The sequence below is a fragment of the Hypanus sabinus genome, chromosome 8, assembly GCF_030144855.1.
Source record: "Hypanus sabinus isolate sHypSab1 chromosome 8, sHypSab1.hap1, whole genome shotgun sequence".
Taxonomy (NCBI): domain Eukaryota; kingdom Metazoa; phylum Chordata; class Chondrichthyes; order Myliobatiformes; family Dasyatidae; genus Hypanus; species Hypanus sabinus.
Genome location: NC_082713.1, coordinates 157,814,017 through 157,840,917, shown reverse-complemented (window position 1 = coordinate 157,840,917; position 26,901 = coordinate 157,814,017). Strand labels below are relative to the sequence as shown.

The window sequence follows — 26,901 nt, the reverse complement described above, 5'->3', positions numbered from 1 at the left end:
CCTCTAGTTGGTTTTGACATTTTAGAAAAATGATTGACTCTCTACCCTGTTTTTGCCTCTCATAATTTTATTTGCTTCTATGAAGTCACATCACTGCCTTCAATCTTCCAGAGAATATATTTCTAAGTTTGTTCAATCTCTACTTGAATTTAATGCACTCCAGTGAAAGTCTTATCCTTGTGAACCTCTTCTGCATTGTTCCTTTCCATGCCTTGTGGTGCATTGGGTGGCAACTTTGCCTTTTCTTTAGCACTTTTGTCTGTTTTTTACATGGCCAAGTTGCTAGCTTGATGCTCAATCCAGCACAGCTGGAAAGCGTGCAAGGAGCTGGCCAGTTTCAAACTGGGGGCCACATGCCTCGAAGTCCAGTGCAGATGTCTTTGACACCCTATCCACTTGTACTACTGCTTTCAGGGAACGAGGGACTTGCATTCCAAGATCCCTCTGCCATTTACTGTATATTTTTTGCAGATGACCTCATACTTGTCTGGATTAAACTCCATATGCCATTTCTCCTCCCAAGCCTCCAACTGCTTTATCCTTTGTCAATCTTTCTTTTTATTCACAACTCCGCCAATTTTCATGGTATCTGCAAGCATACTACTAATCAGACCACCAACATTTTCATCTAAATCATTAATATGACTTCTTCTTGGAACAGCAAATATTACGAGGTCTGCGATTTGCATTTTCAAGATTCAGTGCCTTGAAAATGTATTCAGCCCCCACAACTATATTCACATTTTACTGTCTCATTTTCTAAATTGAGACAGGATTTTTGAGCTAATCTACAAAACATTATGTATCATGTCAAATCAAAAGAAAAATTCCAAAACCTGTCAACAATTTATGAAAAATTAAAAACCAAAAATTGTGAGGCTGAAGAAGTATTCACCTTCTTTGTAATTACTACGCTAAATTTCCTCAGGTGTAATAATGTATTTTACCTTACCAACTCATCCAATTTGTTGATGTAGAAAATTGGATCACCTGCTTTTAATTACCGTAAATTCCGGACTATAAGCCGCTACTTTTTTCCCACGCTTTGAACACTGCGGCCTATACTACGGTGCGGCTAATGCATGTTTTTTTTCATGCCGCCAAAAACATTTTGCCTCGTAACAGTAGACCAATAAAATTGATGAGTAGTTCACATAGGTCCAATGAAATTGTACGATAAATCAAGCGCACTTTCACAATTAAATTATTGTAAATCATTCATTTGTACTCACCCTCATCAACATGGAAAACACTCGAAGAAAAGCATATGATGCAGCTTTTAAGTTAAAGGCGATCAATCTGGCGGTTGAAGAAGGAAATCGAGCTGCTGCACATAATCTTGGCATAAATGAATCGATGGTGAGACGGTGGAGACGCCAGCGTGAAGAACTGAGTCAATGCAAAAAGACGACAAAAGCTTTCAGAGGTAATCATAGCAGATGGCCCGAACTTGAAAACTTTCTTGAAGACTGGGTTAACACACAGAGAGCAGGTGGCTGCGGTGTTTCCACCGTGCAGATCAGACTGAAGGCTAAAGCAATCGCCACCAAAATGAAAATCGAAGATTTTAGAGGTGGGCCATCATGGTGTTTTAGATTTATGAGACGAAAAGGCCTGTCCGTCAGGGTACGCACGACTCTGTGTCATCAGCTCCCTCCTGACCACGAGGGAAAAACTTGCTAACTTCCGCACATTCACTCAAACAAAGATAGCGGAGAATTCCATCGGGCCAGATGATATCATAAATATAGATGAAGTACCTTTGACGTTTGACCTGCCTCTCACTCGGACTGTTAATAAAAAATGTGACTCGTCTATCACACCGAAAACAAGTGGCCATGAGAGAACGCATTTTACTTGTGTTCTGAGCTGCACAGCATCCGGACTAAAGCTTCCACCGATGGTGATTTTTAACTGGCTGACAATGCCAAAGGAAAAATTCCCAAAAGAAATCATGGTGAAAGTCAATAAGAAAGGTTGGATGATGGAGAGTCTAATGAAGGATTGGCTGAGAGAGTGCTACGCCAAGCGACCAGGGGGATTTTTTCACAGAAAAAAAGCATTGCTCATTATGGACAGCATGAGGGCCCATATAACAGATTCAGTGAAAGCTGCCATCAAGAGTACAAACTCAATTCCAGCTGTGATTCCTGGGGGCACCACGAAGTATTTGCGGCCACTGGACATCAGCGTGAACCGGGCATTTAAAGTGGCGCTGCGCGTTGAGTGGGAGACTTAGAGGACGAGCGGCGAGAAATCTTTTACCAAAACAGGCCACATGCGAAGAGCATCTTTAACTCAAGTCTGCCAGTAGATCCTAAATGCGTGGAGCCGTGTCACAACATCCACCATCACCAACGGGTTTCGAAAGGCTGGACTGCTGCGTGATGAAGAGGACCGCTTGCGCTCAAGTGAGAGCAACAGCGAAGAGACTGAAGTGAGTGACGAGATCCTGAGGTTGTTCAATTCGGACACTGAAGAAGAGGACTTTGATGGTTTTAGTGCGCAGGAGGAAGATGAAGAAGGCGATCAATAACTTTTCCTGGTAGGCTGCAGTATATTTATTTTTTTTACCAGTCGTTAGGAGATATTGGAATGTTGTTCGTGCACTGTTCAGTAAAAAAGTATACGCAACGTAATTTGTGTGTTACCGATACGTATGTATATTTAAAAGTAGCTGAGGGGGGTGGAGTTTCAAAATGGCGACGTAAGCATCTGCCTTTTAGGCGCTCTTCATTTTTTCAACTATAATCACCCTTTAATCAAATCTTTTTGAACCTAATCATATGAGTTGATACTTTTGATTAACATTTTTTTTCCTAAAACAATATTTGATTTAATCTTGTCAAACTTAAAATGGCTACAAGCAAGAAATTGTCTAAGGATCCTTTATCCATCGACAGATCTTCTGGATGCTAAACTTGCAACTCTGGAAAGCAGGCTAGAAAGTAAATTGGAAAGTAAACTGGCAAGTTTGGAAAACAAGCTTACCACGAAAATATCTGAACTCGAAGGAGTTGTTAGATCGCTTGATACTAAGCTTCAATCGCAGGCATCGGATATTCAGCGGCATGAAGATAAGATCACGACTCTTGAAAAATTAATTTGTGAAAAAGTATGTACAATTGAAGCGCTGGAGAAGAAGGTACATTCGACTGTTAAAACATTAGATCAGTATAAGTTTAAAATTACTGATCTCGAAAACCGATCTCGCAGACAGAATTTGCGAATTATCGGGTTCCCTGAAAAAGTTGAGTCCGGTGATTTAACTGAATTTTTCTCTAAATTATTGTGGGAAATTTTCGGTGGTGAAGGTTTGCATACTAAACCTGTTATCGACCGCGCGCACAGAGTTGCGAGGTTTTCGGCTGCGAGTGGCAAACCACGAGCTGTGATTGTTCACCTTCATTATCCTCGGGGGAGAGAGAGCTTTTAATTCGATTAGCTCGTAAAAAAGGTATGATTTCTCACAATAGCAACACATTTCGAATTGTTGAAGATTACTCATTCGAAGTAATGAGAGCGAGAATCGCTTTTAAGCCAGTGATGGCAGAGATTCATTCGATTGGACTTAAACAAGCTTTAAGATTTCCAGCGAATCTTAGAATTACGTTGAACGACAACAGTCAGCAATTTTTTAATACTCTGGAAGAAGTGAAGAAATTCGTTGAAGAATATCAATCTTCTAGTGCAAGTTGAACTATGTGTTATGCTGAAGATTTTTTGGAGAGAAGATGCCATTTCATTTTAAGTTTTAACCTATGAAGCTGGGTTATAACCTTATCCTGATCCACGGGTCTGGTTTCTTTTTTTTTACTATCTCCATCGTTTATAGATGTTTTTTTAGTTTTTTATAATATCTCTTTTTTTTATTACTATTCTTTTTTCTGTTTCGGATATACACGTTTATATTTTGTAATAAGGATTTACTTTTTTTAAGATGTCGTTTCTTCTTCCCATAAGACTTTGCTTTCTGTAAGCATTTATTTGTTTGCCTGCACTTGGAAATGGGACGAATGTTTTGGATTTTTTGGTCTTGTTTTTATTATATATTGTAGTGTCTATTAAATCTTTTTTTAATCCTATTTTGATAACTTTTTTTTATTAATTTTTTTAATAAATCGTTGAACTTACATTTATATTTTGTAATATGGCTTTTTCAAAATGTCGTTTCTTCTTCCCATAAGTCTTTGCTTTTGAAACGTCATTTTTCTTGTATTTGAACATGGAATTTTTTTTTAAAGGTATATTACACTTTCAAATTTTAATTTTTATACTTTTTTTATTAATGATCGTTTGTTTTATTATTTTTTTTCATTCTGATTGATATACATTTTCTCTTTGCAACCCTATATTTAAATCTGGGTGTTATATAGTTTTTTTAAAATCTTTTCATGGAGCTGCCATCTTGAAATGGGGGTAATATTAGTGTTAGTTTATGCGCCTGCCGCTTGGCTTTCTTTCGAGGGGAGGGGGTGTGGGATCTTTTTTCACGCCTTTGCTTTTTATATTTTTGCTTTTTGTTCATGGGCCAACTTCAAATTATTAATATTGGTGAGGTGTCATGTTCTCCGGTTGCTCCTGTACCATTTTTTCTTCTTCCTGAATTATGGGTTATGTGTTTTTTTCAACCTTTCATGGTATATACAATTAATATTAGCATGATGGATAAGTCTATTAATTTTATTTCTTGGAATACTAATGGTTTAAATCATCCGATTAAACGTAAAAAAAAATATTTAAAGTATTCCATAGACTAAATGCTAATATTATCTTTGTACAGGAGACCCATATTAGGAGGGAGGATAATCAACGCTTTTTTAGGTTCTGGAAGGGTCAACAATTTCATTCGAATTGTACTGCTAAAATTAGGGGTGTGTCTATTTTTATAGACCCCTCAATCTTGTTTATACATCATGAAATTATATCTGATCCACAGGGCAGATTTTTGTTGATTACTGGTTCACTTTTTAACCGAAAAGTGGCTTTAGTTAATATTTACGCTCCAAATTTTGACTGCCCTAATTTTTTTAAATGTTTATTTACTACCCTTCCTAATCTAAATGAATATATGTTGATAATGGGTGGAGATTTCAATTGTTGTTTGAATCCTTTGATGGATAGATCTAAACCTATTCGAACTCTTCCGAATAGATCAGCTTTACTTATTAACTCTTTTATGGTTGATTCGGGAATTACTGAAATATGGCGGTTTTTGAACCCTAAAGGTAAAGAATTTTTGTTTTTTTCACATGTATATCATAGTTATTCTAGAATTGATTATTTTCTTATTGATCATCATTTATTAGCAGATGTTATTGACTGTAAATATGATTCTATTGCTATTTCGGATCATGCACCTTTAAAGTTATCTATCAAGATTTCGGACTCTTTCATTAATACTAGATCTTGGAGACTCGACGCTACTTTGCTTCAAGATCCAGAATTTATTACCTTCATAAAACAGCAAATTGACTTATTTTTTTCAACAAACTATACCGAAGAGATTGACAGAGGAATACTTTGGGACTCTCTTCAGGCTTTTATTCGTGGACAAATTATCTCATATTCTGCTGGTAAAAGAAAACAAAGATATTTAAATATAGCTTTATTGGTGGATAAAATTAAAGAAATTGATAAGATTTATTCCGTTACTCCTACCAAGGAACTTTATAAGAAGAGAGTTGAACTGCAAATGAACATAGCTTATTGTTATCTTCTTCAATTGAGAATCAATTAATTAAGACCAGGGCTCAATTTTATATCCATAGTGATCGAACTGGTAAATTGTTAGCTAATCAATTAAAAGCTATTTCGACTAAGTGACAAATTATTAAAATTTGTAAACAAGATGGTAATCTGACTACTGATCATAAAGAAATTAATAATACTTTCCAAGATTTTTATAAATCTTTATATCAATCAGAATTTGATGGTGATCTGTCTATGATGGATAATTTTTTTAACAATTTGAATATTCCCAAATTGACAGATGAAGATCGAAGTTTATTTGATGCTCCTATTTCTGTGGCTGAGGTAGGAGAGGCTATTTCATCGATGAATTCAGGGAAAGCTCCTGCCCCTGATGGTTATATTATAGAATTTTTTAAAACTTTTTCTTCTTTGCTTTCCCCTTGGCTATGTGAAATCTTTAATGATGCATTTATTAAGAAGAGACTACCCCAGTCCTTTTATGAAGCTACTATCTCTTTAATTCTTAAAAAAGATAAAGACCCTACTTTATGTGCATCTTATCGCCCTATATCGTTATTAAATGTAGACTCTAAGATTCTTACAAAAATTTTAGCTATTAGGTTAGAAAAGGTACTATCACAGATTATTTCAGGAGATCAAACTGGTTTCATTAGGAACCGATACTCCTTTTTTAGAAAATTGATTAATATAATTTACACTTCCTCACCCACAACCCCAGAATGTCTTATTTCATTAGATGCTGAAAAAGCTTTTGATAGAGTTGAATGGACATACTTTTTTAATGCCTTGAAGAATTTTAATTTTAGTTCTAATTTTATATCATGGATTAAATTAATATATTATAAACCTGTTGCTTCTGTTCTTACGAATAATTATAGATCCTCTTTTTTTCAATTATCTGGTGGTACGAGACAAGGTTGTCCCTTAAGTCCTTTATTATTTAATATTGCATTAGAACCTTTAGCCATTGCTATTCGTGAATCCCCTAATATTTCTGGTATTACCCGTAATGAGAAATTATACAAGTTATCGCTGTATGCTGATGACTTGTTGTTATATATTTATGATCCTGATAATTCTATTTCCGCTATTCTGTCCTTGTTGGTTCAGTTTGGTAGTTTTTCTGGTTACAAATTAAATTTGGATAAGAGTGAACTCTTCCCTTTAAATGCACAAACTTTACTGAATGACAGGATACCATTTAAAATTGTTACTGATAATTTTATTTATTTAGGTATAAAAATTACCAAGAAATATAAAGATTTATTCAGATTGAATTTTTTACCTATGCTTCATCAAATTCAACAACTTACTACTAGATGGTCTCCTTTATCCTTATCATTGGTTGGTCGGATCAATGCTGTTAAAATGATGATTTTACTGAAATTTTTATATTTATTTCAAGCCTTACCAATTTTTATTCCTAAGTCTTTTTTTGATAGCATTGATTCAAAAATTTCCTCATTTGTGTGGCAAAATAAAAACCCCAGATTAAGTAAAAGACAGTTACAGAAATCTAAAAAAGATGGTGGTTTAGCTTTACCCAATTTTAGATTTTACTATTGGGCAAATAATATTCGGAATTTATTATACTGGAAATTAGATTTAGATTTACCATTGTGCCCACAGTGGGTAAATTTAGAATGTAATGGTACACAAGGATATTCTTTATTTTCTGTTCTTGGCTCTTCTCTCCCTGTTGATTTAGCTAAACTTAATAAACAGATATCTAACCCTATTGTCAAACATACATTACGAATTTGGTTTCAATTTCGTAAATTTTTTACTCTAAAAAACTTCGTTCTTGATAGCCCTATCTAACTTAATTTTTTCTTTAAACCCTCTTTAACAGATCAAGCTTTTAGTACATGGAAAAGGAAAGGTATATGATTTCGCGATCTTTTTTCTGAAGGTAGTTTGATATCTTTTGATCAACTTTCTAACAAATTTAAATTACCTAAATCTAATTTTTTTAGATACTTACAAATTAGAAACTTTTTGTATGAAGTTTTACCATCCTTTCCTAATTCAAATTTGATAGATTTTTCAGATATGATTTTTACTTTAAATCCCTGTCAGAAGAGATTAGTGGCTCTTATTTATAATATGATTATGAAGATACAACCAGAGATATCAGGTAGAATTAAACAGGAATGGGAAAAAGAACTTCAATACAATATTTCAACGGAAAAATGGGAAAAAATTTTACAAATGGTTAATTCTTCTTCTATATGTGCTAAACATGCTTTAATACAATTTATGGTTGTACATAGAGCTCATATGTCTAAAGATAAGCTTGCTCGGTTTTATTCTCATGTTAATCGTCAATGTGATAGATGTCATTTAGATGTGGCTTCATTGACCCACATGTTTTGGTCATGTCCTACTTTACATAATTATTGGAAGGACATATTTGCTACCATTTCCTCAATTTGGAATATTGATTTACAACCTCATTTTATCACTGCAATTTTTGGTATACCAAATGAAGATGATAGTCGATTCTCCCCTTCAATTAGACGAATGATTGCCTTTGTAACATTAATGGCCAGGAGATCTATATTACAAAATTGGAAAGAAGTAAATCCTCCTACCACATTTCAGTGGTTCTCTCAAACTATTTCTTCTTTAAGTTTAGAAAAAATTAGTACTATTTTTGATTCATCAATTAAATTTGAAGAAACTTGGGGACCGTTCATTCGACACTTTCATATGAATTAATTTGACTTCTTCCAGACCTTTACTCTTATTATTCTTGTTCTGGTGTGGAGTTCCGGAGTTTTTTGACACTATCATATACTCAAACTATTATTATTGCCCATGTTAGTTTAGGTTTATTTTTTTTTATTATTTCTTAAATATACATTTTTTCTTATATTTTATATTTTTTTTCTTTTGATGATTATTTTTAATCTTTTCATGTATAATCAATATAGACTAGATTGATATCGTATGATCCTTTTTCGCTGATAGTTTAATAAGATATTGTTATCTTGTTACCGACTTAATTTCAAATCTATTGTATTCATAACCTATTTAATATAATATTATGTTATGTTTTTTTTAAAAAACTAATAAAAAGATTGAAAAAGAAAGAAAGAAAAGTAGCTGTGTTACAGGCACTGTTCGAAAAAAAGCATTTGCAATATGTATTTATGTTACCATACTGATTTAATTAAAAGTTAAAAAATCCTCATGTATAATATCTATCTGTGTAAATATCTCATATTACAACATGGGACACCTGCGGCTTAAAATCCGGTGCGGCCTGTACAAGTACAAAATTGATTTTCTTTCTAAAATTAGAGCGTGCGGCTTTTAATCAGGTGCGCTCTGTAGTCCGGAATTTACGGTAATTCATAAGAATAAATAATCACTCGCTCTGTAAGGTCCAACAGTATGGTAAACTTTTAACAGACCAAACCAAAATTAAGACAAAAGAGCAATCAAGACAAGTCAGGGAAATGATAACAGAGAAGCACAAATCTGGGAAAGGGTATAAAAGTCCATCTCAAAGGCACTGAACCTACCCCAGAGCTCAGTGCAGCCCGTTGTGGAAAAAGTGGAAAAAGTGGAAAAAAAATATGAAACCACAGTCACACTGCCTAGGTCAAGTCACCCATCAAAATTTAGTTGGAAGAGACTAATGGTGCTTGTAAGAGGCAACTGTGATGCCAATGGTCACTCTGAGTGAGCTGCAGAAGTCAGTAGCTGCATCTGGAGATGACGTTCATGGCTCCACAATCTCTAAGGCCTTGTACAGAAAGGATATGAAAGTGGCAAAGAAGAAGCTCTGTCTTTTTTTTTAAAAAAAGAAGCATATCTTTGCCCACAGTAGCTTCTCTTGCAAGCACCATTATTCTCTTCCAACTAAGTTTAGAAGGGTGGCCTGACCTAGGCATTGTGGCTGTGGTTTCATATTTTTTTCCACTTTTTCAAAGTTTCACTTAGAAGATAACAGTAAAGATGTGGAAGAAGGTCTTGTGGCCAGATGAACCTAGAGTGGATGTTAAATTTTTCTTGGAGCTTATAAATTAATGGATTAAGGTGGTCTTTCAATATTTTTTGAGATCTACCAAAAGCTAATTTTTTTAATAAGGTGCATAAATGGTATCTTCAAATTCTTGGAGTTTACTGACATAGCCTGATTGAAGAATACATTCTTTTAGGCTGGTATTGTTCAATAAAAATTGCTGTGTTGGCACATAGCTGTACAACTGCAGGAGTCCCCCATTTTTCGAATGTTCGCTTTACCACACCTCGCTGTTACGAAAGACCTACAATATATTGCCTGTTTTTGCTAACAGAAGGTGTGTTCACTGTTACAAAAAAAAGTCAGCACGCCTCGTGCAGCCAAGCTCCTTCCCCAAAACTGCATTCTAGCCGCCATTGTTTAAAAACGTGCCTGTGAGCATCTGTGCTTTATCTCGATTTATTTTGTGCATCAGTTAGCAAAATGAGTTCTAATGTATTGGAAAAGCCTAAAGGAGCTCGTAAGGGTGTTTACTTAGTGTAAAACTAGACACAATTAAGCATTTCGATTGTGTGTAATCAAATCTGGAGGCAAATGTGAATATGAGAATAAAATGGAATTAGTATAAATCGTTTATTGATGTAGGTATGAACTCAGACCTGTAGCACCCTTTTCTAAGCTGTGTAAATCTTTGTAGATTTGGCAACACCATTTTTGCTTTGTGTAAAAATTTATAAGCTTGCTGTGCAGAATTCTTGATGCCGATAGCACCCTACACTGGCTAATTAGATTTTGCTTTGGTTGATGATCCTCTGAATTGCTGCTCATTTAAAGCGTCAATTTAATTTAACAATTGCATTCTTTTTAAGAGTGTATATATATTTACCATTTATATCCTGCATTTTCCGGATGCAGCATTTTTACAAGGTAACAAAGAAAATTGATGGTGGCAAGCATTATCATGCTTCAAGACCTGAGCCTCTTACCTCCCTCTGCAACTGAATCTTCAATTTTCTCATCAGCAGACCTCAGTCAATGAGGATTGGTAACAATATCTTATCCTTGCTGATCATTAACACCTGTGCACCTCAAGACTACACGTTTAACCCTCGCTCTGCTCTTTATACACACATGACTGTGTGGATAAGCACAGCACCAATGCCATCTTCAAATGCACCAACAATAATACTGTTGTTGAACGAATCACTGGTGGCAAAAGGTCAGCTTACAAGAGTGAAATAGGGCACTGAGTTGAGTGGTGCTGCAAGAAAACCTGTAGCTCAACAGCAGCAAAATTAAACGTCAGCTCAACTTCAGCTGTCTGGTGACTTCAGGAAGGGAAAGGAGGGCAAACTTACACCAGTCTGTGATGAGGGAGAATCAGTGGTGGAGAAAATCAGCAGCTTTGAATTCCTGGGTGTTAACATATGGGATGGCCTGTCCTGGGTCCAGCACATAAAGTAGATACATTTATAAAGGAGATGTGCCCACATCTTGGGATGAAGAGCAGGTTTGGTTCATCACCAAACACTCCAACAAACTTCTACAGATGTACTGTTGAAAGTATCCTAACTGGTTGCATCATGCTGTGTTGCTGAAGACATGGCCAAGAGCACGAGAAGTTGCCAAGTATAGGTAGTAACTATAGGAGGCACTGCCTCAATAAAACAACATCCATCATTAAAGATCTCTAACATCCAGGACATGCTATATTTGCAGCTACCATTGGGCAGGAGGCTGAAGTCCCAAATCACCAGGTTCAAAAACAACCAATTCCCTTAAGCCATTGGGTTCTTAAACTGCAAAACCCTAATCACATTGGAGTTTATAAATGCTATGGCCATTTTGATCATTTTGCAATCAAATGGATTTTGATTTTGATTTGTTAAATGCGTGTATTTATTTCTCTGAATATGATGCTCTGTACCTGCGATGCTGCTACAAATGTGCTTTATTGCACCTGTGCATATATTTACTCGTGTATATGAAAAATGCAACTTTGTGTTTCATTGGGATGTATGGGATCTGGCACATGTTAGCAGACTGGATCAAAGTTGGCTTGGCGACAGGAAGCAGTGAGTACTGGTGGATGACTTTTTCTGACTGGAGTTCAAGTGTCCATGCTATTAAAAGGATGGGAAGCTATTCCCATCAGAAAACCCGCATCTCTTTGACGAGAGAGTGAAATAATAGAAGCTTTCGAGATTAAGAAAGGAATTCATATCCGCTTAATATTAATGAGTCATTAATAAAACCAATAAGAAATTCAGGAGGAAATATTTCAGTACAAAGATTATTTTGACCATCATATTTGCTATCGCAAAGAAGAGTTGAAGATGATATTATGGATGCACTTAGAAGGAGGGAGAAAGAGAGTGAGTGTGTGTGCTCATGCACGCACACAAGGCTGAAATGTGTAATGCTGATTTAGTTAAATTAAAGTGATTATGGACTCTTGTGTAGTATAATTCTGGAATAGGCTTTATGGATGAATAGCCTATTTTTAAGCTTCTGAATTCTAAGGAATTTTAGTAATTTTGTGAAAGCATGTTTAATTTTGGAGTAATTTTGCAACTTTTTTTGGTGCAGCAGGAAGCACTGTTCACTGAATACGTTACACAATGCGTGAGTATAAGCTGGTGGTTCTTGGTTCAGGCGGTGTTGGAAAATCAGCTTTGGTGAGTCCTGTTGAATTTGTTCATAACTACATCTTCCTAGAGTTAACCACACTTGTATGGCAGCCTTTATATCTACCTGCAAGTGCAAATACTTAATGTTAATTCCATTAATGATGGATCAACATCCCACTGTTCCCTATTTTGAATATAATTTGGGTATGTGTTATGAACCCAATTTTTATTTTGTCTGTCTTCCTCTCACCTAGTCTGAAACTAATTGCCACTGAATTACTGCACAACTAGGTATGATTGAAGAACTCCACATGAAGTTGATAGAAAAACAATTCTGCATTTGGGTGCCACAGTATATGGTCTTGTAGTCATAGTGACTACATTGAAACCAGCCCTTTGGCCCACCATACCCAAGCCTTACATTATGCTTGCTATACTAATCTCATGCACCTGCTATACCAATCTCTTAATCCCATTTCCCTTTATGCCCTGTTCTTCAAGTACCTATCTAAATTCACTTAAATGGTGTTACTATTTGTGTCGCCGTCCTCCTCCCCCTCAGGCAGCTTATTCCAAATACTAACTTCCTCCTTCTTGCCTTCAACAAAAAGAAAGACAGAGCTGGGACCCATACTTGTGCCTATGACTACACTTAATGTTTGAGGAAAGTGGGAAGAGCCGAATGAGAAATCGGTGTGTGGTGGTGGAAGGGAACTAGTCAGGTCTGCTGTCCCGAAAGAAGCAGAGAGCTTTAGGGCCTTCTTGAAGTGGATAGAAGTGTAGAGCGACTGGACATTCATGGTGAACATAAGGTGATCAGATCCAGGGAAATAGCACAGATGTGGGTGGGAAGGTACTGAATCAAGGGAAATAAAATGGAGTTGAGCAATAACTGATAAGGCTGGAATGTCCAGGGGTATTAAGGGTCTGGTCTGGTTAGGTCAGCCACCTGATCCTCCAGTGAGGACTGGCTCTTGGACCTCTGGTTTCCTCCTGAAGTCAATAATTAGCTCCTCGATCTTGCTGATATTGAGTGAGAGGTTGTTGTCGTGGCACCATTCAGCCAGATTTTCAATCACCCTCCTACATGCTGATTCATCACCACCTTTGATTCAGCCTACGACAGTGCTATCGTCGTCAACTTGAATATGGTATAGGAGCTGTGCTTAGCCGCACTATCGTAATTGCAAAGTGAGTAGAGCATGGGGCTAAGTATACTCTGTAGTAGAGCACCTGTGCTGATGGAGATCATTGAGGAGGTGTTGTTGCCAAACTGAACTTAAGTTCTGTCTATTGACCCATCCATTTCACTTTGACCATTTGCTCTGATGTGATATATAAACAAGTGCTAATCACTAACCCCACCCCACCTAACCCGACCACAATGCTGTTATGGGAGAGCTGTGTCCATTTTCTTTTTCTGTAATGCAAAGCTATTCGGTAATGCAATTCTGTGGCAGCATATTTTATTCCTTATTTAAAATTTCTGGTTAATGATTTCTGAACTCGTTCGACATGAATATCCATAATCTGAATGGCTCTAATGTGAATGTTACTTGTATTCAGAGTAGATGTACAAAATTTTAATCTCTCAAATGCTGGTTTTGGATGAGGTCATTGTTGGACACTGTTCTTTAAAGTTCAACTTGTACAGTGTACTAGTTTCTTTCCATAACAACAAGTTGTACTGTTTTGCAGACGGTGCAGTTTGTTCAGGGAATATTTGTTGAAAAATATGATCCAACAATAGAGGATTCTTACAGAAAGGTGAGTTTACAATGAAGTCAATCTTGAATGTAACAAAGCTGGGATATGGGAATCCCCTTTGGGGACCAGAGCTGCAGGTCTCATCTAGATCTCTATATAGTAGACAACTGTGTTACCCAACACTTCTATTTCTCATGTTCTTACAGGCTTGTTTAGCTATAATGGGTTATTTTTTGTTCAGGGGTATAAATGTTGGATTTCAGCTAGAAATGTTAGTAGTGCAAATCTGTTTCACACAATTCTTTTCATAACATAATTCACTTTATAAAGATTGCAATAATCAGTAAAATGTCAGTTTTTCTATAGTATCTGCCACATTTAGTACTATAGTATTATCATTACTGTAAAAGTACTTTGAAGTTGATAATTCAGACCCATTTGTGTTAATTCCAGTGTTTTTCCTTTCTTACAGCAAGTTGAAGTAGATGGACAACAATGTATGCTTGAAATCTTGGATACAGCTGGAACGGTAAAAAACTAGTCAGAACCTTTCATCAAAGAGACAATTTCAGCCTAATTAGTCTCTGCTTGTTTATAGTTCATGTTTGTCTCTGATTCCATTTGCCTTCTAAAAATAGAAATGCCATATTCTAATTTCATTGGTTTTTTTTTGCTGTTTTTCATTTGCCCAGGCTGATGATTCATTTGGATAATCTTATCTGACCAAGGGCTTTCTGGAATTGTTGGAGAATAGTTTCAGCCTTGTAGTTTATCTTTATTTCTCTTCCCTAATTTGGTTTCCTTTTGGAAATGTTTTCCTTACCACAATTTGTGATACAAAGTTCTACATTATTACCAGTTATTTTTAAGTAAGCTGTGAATAGGATGTAGAGAATCTGCAAAGGAATATTGACAGGGTAGAAAGTGGATTAAATGGTGATAGGCGGTACACAGTACAATTTGGGAGTATTATGCACTGTTTGAGAGAAGGAATAGAGAAAAGTTTTCAGAGAGGAATGTTGGTGTATTGAAGGATTTGGATATGTGGTTCACGAGATACAAAATGTAAACGTGCAAGTGTAGCCAGTGTTGGAAAGGTACGTGAATTGGTTTTATTGTAAAGGACTTAATTTTCAAAATTAAGCAAATTTTTCTGGAATTATTTTAGGCTTTGAGGTTGGGCATATGTGCTGATTTAGTCATCTTATCTGCAAAGAGGATATACTTCCCTCAGTGGCGAGTTAATTTGCCACATTGATTCAGTCTTGAGTGGGCTGGACTAAGGAGATTGGATGAAGATGGCCTATGCTTGCTGGAGATCAGAAGAAGGGGCTTGTACAAAATTCTTGTAGTGATTGACAGATGAGGTGCCAAGGTAGTTCCGATTGTGAAGTTGGAACAAAGGTGCATTGAAATGGGTTGATATTTTAGGATTGAGTATTGGGGGGGGGGGGGGGATTGTTTATGGGAGATTTGTAAATTTTTGGCATCATTTTTTGTGGGTGTTGTTTATTTGTGAATATGCAAAAAGCTGGGATAAACTGATTTTTGGATACCAGAGGAATCAAAGGTTATGGCAATCAGACGGAAAAGTAGAACTAAGTGATTGGATCTGCTTCCTCTTACTGAATAGCAGAACAGGCTTGTGGAAGCCTTGTGCCCTGCCCTTTCTAATCCTTACAAATCAAAGTTGTTTTGAATACTTTCACCTCTTTATGCTGTTAGATTTATTTCTAGCTTTACCCCTTAATGTTAAATTTATTTCTATCTTTACCTCTTAATGTTAGATTTATTTCTAGCCACCGGTTTTAGATTCTAATAGAAATATTCTTATAAATCAGGCTTCAAGTCAGATGAGCAATGACTTTTTTTTTGAAAAGTGATTCTGGGCAATCTAATTATATTTTATGATGGTCAGCACTAGGTCTTGTAAGCTGTTCTTCAGGAGATTTCAAAACTCTATGTCATACAAGAAGGTATAAATAAACCACTTGGCTCTTCAAACCTGCCCTGCAATTCAATGTGCTGTATCCCAAGCCTCAATTCTTCATCTGTGCCAGATACCCATAGCTCTCTTGCTCAGCAGACTCATGTGCAGCACTCTGTCAAAAGCCTTCGGAAAATCGGAGTAAATAACATTCTCTGACTCTCCTTTGTCTACCTTGGATGTTGTTTCCTCAGACATGATTTCCCCTTTGGGGAGCAATGCTAACTTTGGCCTAGTGTGTGCCTCCCAATACCCCAAAACCTTATCATCAGTGATGGACTCCCACATCTTCCCAACCACTGAAGTCAGGCTAACTAGCCTATAATTCCCTTTCTTCTGTTTCCCTCTGCTCTTGAAGAATGGAGTGACATTTACAATTTCTAGTCCTCTAATGATTCCATAATCTAGTGATTCTTGAACGATCTTTACTAATGCCTCCACAATCTCTTCAGCTGCCTATCCATCTGGTTCAGGTGACTTTTCTACCTGCAGACTTTTCAGCTGGCGAAGCACCTTCTTGGTTATAGCAACTACACTCATTTCAGACCCTTGTCACTCTCAATTTTCTGACACACGGCTAGTATCTTTATATATCTGAGAAAACCTTTGGTATCCTCTTGTATATTATTGGCTAGATTATCTTGGTATTTCATCTTTTTTTTATCCTTATTGCTTTATTAATTTGCCTTCTGTTGATTTTTTAAAAACTTCCTAATCCTCAAGTTTCCAATTAATATTTGCCATATTATATGCTCTGTATTTTGCTTTTATGCTCTCTTTGACTTCCCTTGTCACCCACGGTTGCCTCATTCTCCTTTTAGAATATTTCTTTCTCGTTGGGATTTTTCTGTCCTGCACTTTTCAGATTGCTCCCAGAAACTCCAGCCTTTGCTGTTCTGTTGGCATCCCGGCTAGTGTTTCCTTCCAATCAACATTGGCCAGCTCCTCCTCACCCCCATGCCTCTGTACTTCCCTTTACTCCACTGTAATACTGATCATCCAATTTTTAGCTTCTCAACTACTAGAAGAATTCTTGTCATATGATGATCACCTTCTCCTAAGAGTTCCTTTACCTTAAGCTCCCACATCAACTCTGGTTCATTACACAACATCCAATCCACAGTTAATCTTTCCCACAGTGGGCTCAACCACAAGCTGCTCTAAAAAGCCAATTATTTGGCATTCTAGAAATTCCCTCTTTGGTTCCAGCACCAACCTGATTTTTAGTCTACCTGCATATTGAAATCCCCCATGACAATTGCCTTTTTTATCTCCCATTGTAATTTGTACCCTACATCCTGGCTACTGTTCAGAGGCATGTATATAACTTGCATCAGGGTCTTATTACTGTTACAGTTTCTTTACCCTACCCATAAGGATTCTGTGTCTTCCGATCCTATATCACCTCTTTGTAAGGATTTGATTTCATTTTTTACCAACAGAGCCATCCCATCCCCTCTGCCTTATGATACAATATGTATCCTTAGACATTAAGAATCTCAACCATGATCTTCTTTCAGCCATGACTCGGTGATGCCCACAATGTCATACCTGCCTATCTCTAACTGCCCTACAAGGTCAGCCTGGTTATTTAGTATACAGTGTGTATTCCAACAGAACACCCTCAGTCTTGTACTCATCATCCATTTCAATTTTGCCCCCATGTTATACCAACTCATTCCATTGACTGCAATTTTGCCCCATCATCTGCCTGTTCTTCCTCAGTCTTATCATTCCAAATTCCATTCCCCTGCCAAATTGGTTTAAGTCCTTCAATTGGTTTAAATAGCTCTAACACATCTGCCTGTCGGGGTATTGATCTCCCTCAAGTTCAGGTGCAACCTGTCCTTTTTGTGCAGCTCATGCATTCCCCAGAAGAGATCCCATGGATCAAGGAATCTAAACCCTCCCTCCTGCACCAATTCCTCAGCCACGCATTTATTTGCCCAGTCATCCTACTCTTACCTTCGTTGGTATGTGGCACAGGCAGCATTCAAGAGATTGCTACACTTGAAGTCCTGCATTTCAGCCTTCTACCTAACTCCCTGTATTCTCTCTTCAGGACACTTTTTTTTCCTACGTACGTTGTTGGTACAAATATGTACCACAACTTCTGGCAGTTTGCCTTCCCCCCCCCCCCCCACCCTTTTAGAATGCTGTGGACCCAACCCGAGACACCTCTGACACTGGCACCTGGAAGGCAACATGTTATCCAGCTGTCTTTCTTGTCCACAGTATCTGCTATCTCCCCTAACTATGGAATCCCCTATAGCCAGGTGACTTTAACTTTCCACATATTGACCGGGAATCCAATAATGTTAAAGGTCTAGATGAGATGGAGTTTGTAAAATGTGTTCAGGAAAGTTTCCTTCATCAGTACATAGAAGTCCCAATGAGAGAGTGTGTGATACTGGATCTGCTATTAGGGAATGAGACAGGGTAGGTGACAGAATTTGTGTAGGAATACACATAGCATCCACTGACCACAGTGCCATTAGTTTCAAAGTAAGTACGCAAAGAGAGGGGTCTGGTCTGCAGGTTGCGATTCTAAATTGGAGAAAGGCCAATTTTGTTGTTATCAGAAATGATCTGGGAAGTGTGGGTTGGGACAGGCTGCTTACTGGCAAAGGTGTACTTGGAAAGTGGTGCTCTTCAAAAACAAAATTTGAGAGTATAATGCTCGTATGTTCCTCTTGGAATAAACGGTAAGATAAAAAGTTTAGGGAACCTTGGTTTTCAAGTGATATTCAGGCCCTGGTTAAGAGAAGAAATGGAGGTGCATAGCAGGTACAGGCAAGTAGGAACAAATTAGATGCTTATGGAGTAAAAGAAATGCAAGTTAACACAAGAAATAAATCAACAAGGCTAAAAGAAGGCATGAGGTTGCCCTAGCAGACAAGATGAAGGAGAATCCTAAGGAATTCTACAGTTAGAGTATGTTATGAACGAAATGATAGCTAGGGACAAAATTGGTCCTCTGAAAGACAAGAATGGTAATCCATGTGTAGAGCCAAAAGAGATGGAGGAGATCTTAAATGCATTCTTTGCATCTGTATTTACTGGACGGACAGATACAGAATCTATAGAAGTGAGGCAAGTGTCATCGCCTTCAGAGACCCTGTACAGATTACAGAGGAGGAGATGTTTATTACCCTGAGGCAAATCAGGGTGGATAAATATCCAGGGCCTGACAAAGTGTCCCCTCACACCCTACGAGAGGCAAATGCAGAGATTGCCAGGGTCCTAGCTGTGAAATTCAGAACATTCTTAGCGACAAGAGAGGCACCAGTGGATTGTAGGATTACCATTGGTGTTCCACTGTTTTAAAAAAAATTGCTGTAAACAGAAACCAGAAAATTATAAGCAAGAGAATTTGACATCAATTGTGGGAAAGTTATTGGAAGGTATTCTGAGGGACTGGATGTCCAAGTTCTTGAATAACCATGGACTGATTAAGGGAAGTCAGGATGCCTTTGTATGTAATAGGTCATGTCTAACCAGTCCTGTGGAGTTTTTTTGAGGAAGTTACCAGGAATCTGGATGAAGGAAAGATGGTGGATGTTGTCTACGTGGACTTCAGCAAGACATTTGACAAGGCCCCAAATGGAAGTTTGGTCAAGAAGGTTCAGTTGCTCGACATTCAGGATGGGGTAGTAAATTGGATTAGACATTGGCTTTGTGAGAGAAGCCAGATAGTGATAGTAGAGGGTTGTTCATCTGACTGGATGCCTGTGAATATAGTGTGCTGCAGGTGCTGGGTCCTTCGTTTGTTATCTGTATCAGTTATATGAATGAAAATGCGGTTTACTGGATCAGCAACTTTGTGGATGACACCAAGATTAGGGGTGTAGTGGACAATGACGAAGGCTATCATGGCTTGCAGAGGAATCTGCATCAGCTGGAAAAATGGCAGATGGAATTTAATGCAGACAAGTGCGAGGTTTTGCCCTTTAGTAGGTCCAACCAGGGTAGGTCTTACACAGTGAATGGTAAGGCACTGAAGAGTATGGTAGAACAAAGGGATCTGGGAAAACAGGTACACAATTTGTTGAAAGTGGCAACACAGGTAGATAGGGTCGTAAAGAAAGCTTTTGGCACATTGGCCTTCATAAATCAATGTATGGAGTACAGAAGGTGGGATTTTATGCTGAAGTTGTATAAGACATTGGTGAGGCCTAATCTGGATTATTGTGTGCAGTTTTGGTCACCTACCTAAAAGAAAGATGCTAACAAGGTTGAAAGAGTGCAGAGAAAATTTGCAAAGATGTTGCCAGATCTGGAGGACCTGAGTTTAAAAGAAAAGTTGAATAGGTTAGGACTGTATTCTTTAGAACGTAGAAGATTGAGAGGAGATTTGATAGAGGTATACAAAATTGAGGTGTACAGATAGAGTAAGTGCAAGCAGGCATCCTCTGAGGTTGGAGGGACTGCAACTAGCGATCATGAGTTAAGAGTGAAAGATGATGAGTTTAAGGGGAACATGAGGGGAAACATCTTCACTCAGAGGGTCATGGGAGTGTAGCATGAGCTGCCAGCACAAGTGGTGCATTCAAGCTCAATTTCAACGTTTAAGAGAAGTTTGGATAGGACAATAGGGATATGGAAGGCTGTGGTCCTGGTGCAGGTCAATGGAACTAGATGGGCTGAGGGGCCTGTTTCTGTGCTGTACTTCCCTGACCCTTTGATTTACTGGACTTCTTCCCCTTCTGTTCTGAGCCACGGAGCCAGACTGAGTGCCAAAGACTTGATCCCTCTAGGTTCAATATATCATGGACATTCAGGAATGTTATTCTTTCCTTTTTTTAATTTTAATTTATCCCATCAATTATAAAACTGACAGGGTCATAAAATGGTTTGCAATCATTCAGCCACTATTACTGTTCTTGTGCGAATTGGGTAATATTTTGAGCATTAAGCTGCTTCCAAAACAAGTTAACCCAGCATGATTTCATCATTGGTCTGATGCGTGTTACTATTTTTTTTTTAACTAGTGAGTTGCGTGAAGCAGTTCAATCTCAAACTTACTGAAAATGTGATTTTTGTTTTCCTCATAAAATGTATTTTTATATGCAGTCATTTAACTAGTATAAAATTGTACTTTAATACTTGCTAATTTAAGCAATATTTGTTAATTATTTAAGGTTACTGATAACTATAGAATGATATAGTCATATTTCATTTACAGGAGCAATTTACTGCAATGAGAGATCTATACATGAAGAATGGACAAGGTTTTGCTTTAGTGTATTCTATAACAGCACAATCAACTTTCAATGACTTGCAAGATCTTAGAGAGCAAATTCTTAGAGTGAAAGATACTGATGATGTAAGTATGTACAACCAGCTTTTTGTTTTGGAAAACCTAATTTAAAACTTTTCAAAGTTTTTTTTTAAATCAAGCTTATAATTAAAATGTTTGCTTCAATCGTGGGATAAATAAACCTGAGATCCAAATCATAAAATGATCTAAGGAAAAAACAGAGATTAGTGGTGCAGAGCTTTTAAAATTATACTGAAAGAGATTGATTTATTCTTGAAACAGCTGAGCTTATGCAGTGTTCTATAAAACTGATGCACAGCACTGCACAATATTCACAATTTACCATCTTATGATTTTGGCAGAACCAAAGTATTTAATCCATTTTAATTAGGCTAACCCCTGGTTAACCCCTTTCATTGTGTATTACTTGTTCCCTAATTGGCGCCTCAGTGTATATGGCCCTCCTCTGGTCAAGTTTGACCTTGAATGTTGCTTCCTACCTGTCAGTGTTGATACTTAAGCCAGGACAGTACGATAAGTTGTTGCCTGTGCAGCAGGCTGTGCTTCTCCAGGGAGCTGATGAATCTAAAGAAACAGCAGAGATGACACAGTTTGGCAGTAGCAGTGGCACAGGAATGGCCAGTCAGTGTTGGCAGCCTTAAGGGACTCCAACCCCAAATTTTTTCTCCAGGTTTACTCTCAAAGGTTTCCCCACGAGTGGGTATGGCCACAAAGTAGTGCAAGTTTGAAATCAGAGATTTCCTTCTCCTAGATAAGCTGCCAACCATGGCTGACAAGCCCCATCTGCCCAGTTTTAAGGTACTAGTAATCCAATTTTGCCACTTCTGTCAGTAGAAAAACTTCCGCCAGGCTTAGTAGCTAAGTCACACATGAAGACCAGGCCCCTCAATGTATTGATTGAAAAATATCCCATACACTCTCTCAGGAACTTATCTACTCTGGTTGTAAGAGCCTTAAAATCTAATATGTGCAGAAACTGGGGCTCTTCTAATACTACCTCCTGATCCTCATCACAAGCGTACTCACAGACATATCTTCTGTACAGGGACTGAGGCTCTATATACTTGACTGGCTTGTATCCAACTTTCCTAAGAATTCATCAGTTCTAAGGTTAAAAAGTTCAAGTTAAATTGTCATTCAATCATACTTGAATACTGAATTGCTTCACATACGGCTTGACTACTAGGCTCAGCAGGACTGTTTCTACTGAAGGGGTGAAGATGGACCATTGGCACTTCAAAACCAGTTGCTTTGGGCAGCTGGGGCCCATCAGCCTTGGACGGCAGCCCGCCTAGGAGATGGAAAACTCTGATTTTAAACCTCTGCTGCTTTGTGGCCATACCCACCCATGGGAAAGGCTTCAGGAGTAAACCTTGAGGAAGAAATCTGGAGCCGGTGTCCCTAAAGCAGTTTGATGTTGTTTACAATTTCACTCTGGCAACTTCTGCAATGACACTGGTGCCAGCTGTATCGGTGCTTACCCTTCCCTTGGACTATATCAGTGATGTGGAGGGGGGAGCCTGCTGCATGGGCAACAACCAGTTCTTCAAATCTTCCTGCCCAGGCTTGTGCTGTGGAGAGGACACTTGACTCAGAGTTGACACAGCATGGAAGCAGCAGTTACTGGTGATAAGCCACTGCACTCAATTGGCATAGAGATGAGGCGCCAGAGACTGCTTCTAACAGTGGGAGAGGTCCTAGGACCTCACTAGGTAGCTACTGCCCTCCTCAAGCTGGGCAGTCCCCTTTCAAATAGGTGATGCCTTGCCACGGTCCACATGCTCCACTGAATGTGTAGAACTCAGGGAACCCCCAACAGGTGGATCGATAACCTTACACCTGGCAAAAAAAGGAAATGTCAAAAGTATCCAGCCCTCAAGATAAGTACTTAGAACGTGTGGACCATGACACCAGGCCTTACAGAAGACCTGCAAAATTTGATCAACACCTGCAAGACTGCAGTGATCAACAGTGGACTGAGTAGACTACAGATAGACATCATCCATCATCGCCTCTTCCTCTGTAGGCTTATGCGCCTACATTAACCTCTACCCAGAAGCTAAAGACAAGTTCTGTGATGAACTCAGTGCTGCCACTGTTCATTCACGGTGACTTTAACACAGGAGTCTCTGCATGTGAGCAAAACAAAAGAGATGGTTGTTGACTTCAGAAGAGCACGGAGCGACCACTCTCCGCTGAACATTGACAGCTCCTCCACTGAGGTATTTAAGAGCACCGAATTTCTTGATGTTCACCTGGTGGAGAATCTCACCTGGTCCCTCAACACCAGCTCCATACCCAAGAAAGCCCAGCAGTGTCTCTACTTTCTGCAAAGGCTGAGAAAAGTCCATTTCCCACCCCCATCCTCACCACATTCTACAGGGATTGTATTGAGAGCATCCTGAGCAGCTGCATCACTGCCTGGTTCGGGAATTGCATCGTCTCTGATTGCAAGACACTGCAGCAGATAGTGAAGTCAGCTGAGATCATCGGGGTCTCTCTTCCCACTATTACAAACATTTACACCACATGCTGCATCAGCAAAACTAACAATATTGTGAAGGATCCCACGCACCCCTCACAGAAACTCTTCTCTCTCCTGCCATCTGACAAAAGGTACCAAAGCATTTGGGCACTCACAACCAGAATGCAATGGTTTCTACCCCCCAAACCATCAGACTCCTCAATACTCAGAGTCTAGATTGATATCTATATAATTTATTATTATATTGTAATTTGTCCTCTACTGTGCCAATTGTCTTGTTTATTAATTATTGTTCTACCCTGCACTGTTTTGTGCACTTTATGTAGTCCTGTGCAAGTCTGTAGTCTAGTGCAGTTTTTATGTTGTTTTATGTAGTCTAGTGTAGCCTTGTGCTGTCTCACATAGTCTAGTGTAGTTTTGTGTTTCATGTAGCACCAGAATATTGTTTTGTTTTTACCGTGTATTGTACCAGCAGTTTGTGGTCGAAATGACAATAAACTTGACTTGAACTTGATCTCATTCTCGCAAGACCCAGTAGACTTCAGACTGTCAAGGTGACATGCAGTTGCCAGAATGCAGATTGTGACACTGACCACTCCCTTGTGTGCAACAAGATAAAATTTCAGCCAAGGAGACTTCATCATTCCAGAAGGGAGGGGAGGCCACACATTGTCACCAGCAATACTCGTGACTCTGTAAAGATAGCAGAGCTTATGCAAGCCCAAGCTCCCGACACCAATGTCAGCAAGAGATGGGAGAACCTGTGGGATACCATCTACAGCGCTGCAATATCCACCTTCGGGGAGAGAAAAGACAGTTAAGTCTGCTGACTGGTTTGAGGCCCACTCTGAAGTGCAGTTGCCTCTGATGGAGAAGAGAAAAGCACTGACCACATACAAGTCTTCTCCTAGCAAGAAGAACCTACAAGTACTCCGGTCTACCCGGAACAAAGTTCAACGGCCTGCCAGTTGGTGTGCAAATGACTACTGGCTCCAGTTCTGCTCTAAGATCCAGGAGGCTGCTGACACTGGCAACATCAGAGGAATGTATGATGGAATCAAGCAAGTCATTGGCGTATTACAGAGCAAGACTGCCCCACTAAAGTCATCAACTGGAGAGGTTATCGAGGACAGAACACAACAGATGGAATGCTGAGTTGAACATTACTCGGAGCTGTATGCCAGAGAGACTGTCGTTACAGAAAACACTGAACACCTTTGAACCTCTGCTCACCGTGATTGAACTTGGTGAAGAACCCAGTGAGGCACAGGAAGCACTTTCTTTTGGGAAAGCACCAGGAAAAAATAGCATCCCTCCTGAGATTCTCAAATGTGCCAAGGGCACCCTCATCCCAGAGCTGCACCATATCCTCTGCCAGATTTGGAGAGAAGGCAGTGTACCCCAAGGCATGAGGAATGCAAACATCATCACTCTCTACAAGAACAAGGGCGATAGGAGCAGCTGTAACACCTATCATGGCATCTCTCTTCTTAGAGTTTTGGGGAAGCTTTTTGCTCGAGTTGCTCGCAGAAAGGGTCTATCTTGAGTCTCAGGGCTGAGTGGTCCACCATCGACATGATCTTCTCCCTCATGCAACTGCAAGAAAAATGCAGAAAACAGCAGAAACCACTCTGTATCGCCTTCATCAGTTTTACTAAGGCATTCGACCTTGTGCTTGGAAAAGGCCTCTTTGAGATCCTTGCCAAGATTGGCTGCCTCCCAATCCTACTCAGTATCATCGGGTCATTTCCTGACAACATGAAGGGGACCATAGTGTTCAACAGCTCTACGTTAGAGTCCTTTAACATCCTCAGTGGGGTAAAACGGTTGTGTCCTCGCTCCGACGCCATTCGACATCATCTTTGCTGTCCTACTCAAGTCCGCCTTTGGGGAGGCCACTGAGGGCACTTAACTCCATTCAAGGTCAGACACAAACTGCTTCAGCTTGTCAAGACTCAGAGCGAGGACCAAAATGCGGATAAGGCTCCTCAGAGACTTCCTGTTTGCTGATAATGCAGCTGTTGCAACTCACTCACAGCAGGAGCTACAAGATTTCATGGCTCACTTTGCAGAAACCTGTAGAGAGTTCAGCCTGAAGAAGACACAGGAATGGGGCAAGACATTGATGATAAGCCATCCATTAACATTGTCAACTATGAGCTGGAAGTCATCCACAAATTCACATACCTGGGCTCCACCATATTGGATAGCCAGTCACTTGAAAGTGAGATCAACAAGCGCATCGGAAAAGCAGCCTGAGCTTTCTCAGGGTTGACTAAGGGAGTCTGGGCCAACAGACTCACCATGAACACCAAAGTCCAGGTGTACACAGCCTGTGTGCTGTGTGCTGAGCGCTTTGCTCTACGGCAGCGAAACTTGGACCCTGCACACAAAACAAGAGCAGCAACTCAACGCTTCCCATTTGCGCTGCCTCAGACACATACTTGGTATCACCTGGGAAGACAATGTTACCATCAACAGTGCTTGAGAGAACAGGTGCCACCTCCTTGTTCACCTTCCTCAATCAGAGGCATATGCGTTGGCTAGGTCATGTCTCTTTGGGTAGCTGGACTCTGGAAAGAGGCCAACAGGAAGACACCTGCCGCACTACAAGGACACCCGCAAGCGTGACTCCAAGGCCTTTGGTATTAGCACCAACACATGGCAGTTACTTGCCTCAAACAGGTGTACCTGGAAGCAGGAGGGGAAAAAGGTCTTGAGGTATAAGACCTACTCTGATGCAGCAAGCAGAGGAAAAGAGAGCCCACTGAAAGCTCTGTGCCCAAGCTGCCCAAGATGTCAGAGCTGCCTCAGCATTCTGCTGTACAGAATGTGGCAAGGATTGTCACCTCCACATTGGACTCCACAGTCACAGCAGGCGGTGCTTAACTCAGACCACCAGAGGTGCAGACCCATGATCCCCTGGGATTGATGGCTGCCTATATACTATATATATTCTATATACCCATGAATACAGCCAAATGAAACAGCATTACGACAGGACTACAGTGCAAAGCACAGACGTATACCACACAGGGCACATGTAGCATATATAAGAGAGCAGTAAAATACAGTCACACAAAAAACATAGTCCAAGTCCCTGAGTGCATGAGCGTTGCAGCA

General features: G+C 39.2%; 1 protein-coding gene across 3 annotated transcripts in view; it reads left to right on the top strand.

Annotated features, from left to right (window-relative positions):
* Positions 1 to 26,901, top strand: part of LOC132398637 (ras-related protein Rap-1b) — a 66,763-nt gene that overhangs the window by 25,644 nt on the left and 14,218 nt on the right. For 2 of the 3 annotated variants that reach the window (XM_059978341.1, XM_059978339.1), the window contains exons 3-6: positions 12,278 to 12,366; positions 14,017 to 14,085; positions 14,498 to 14,554; positions 21,198 to 21,338. In XM_059978341.1, the coding sequence (XP_059834324.1) occupies positions 12,310 to 12,366; positions 14,017 to 14,085; positions 14,498 to 14,554; positions 21,198 to 21,338 (324 nt within the window). In that variant the 5' untranslated portion in view covers positions 12,278 to 12,309. The remainder of the gene's footprint in view (positions 1 to 12,277; positions 12,367 to 14,016; positions 14,086 to 14,497; positions 14,555 to 21,197; positions 21,339 to 26,901) is intronic. The other variant, XM_059978340.1, reaches the window with a different exon arrangement.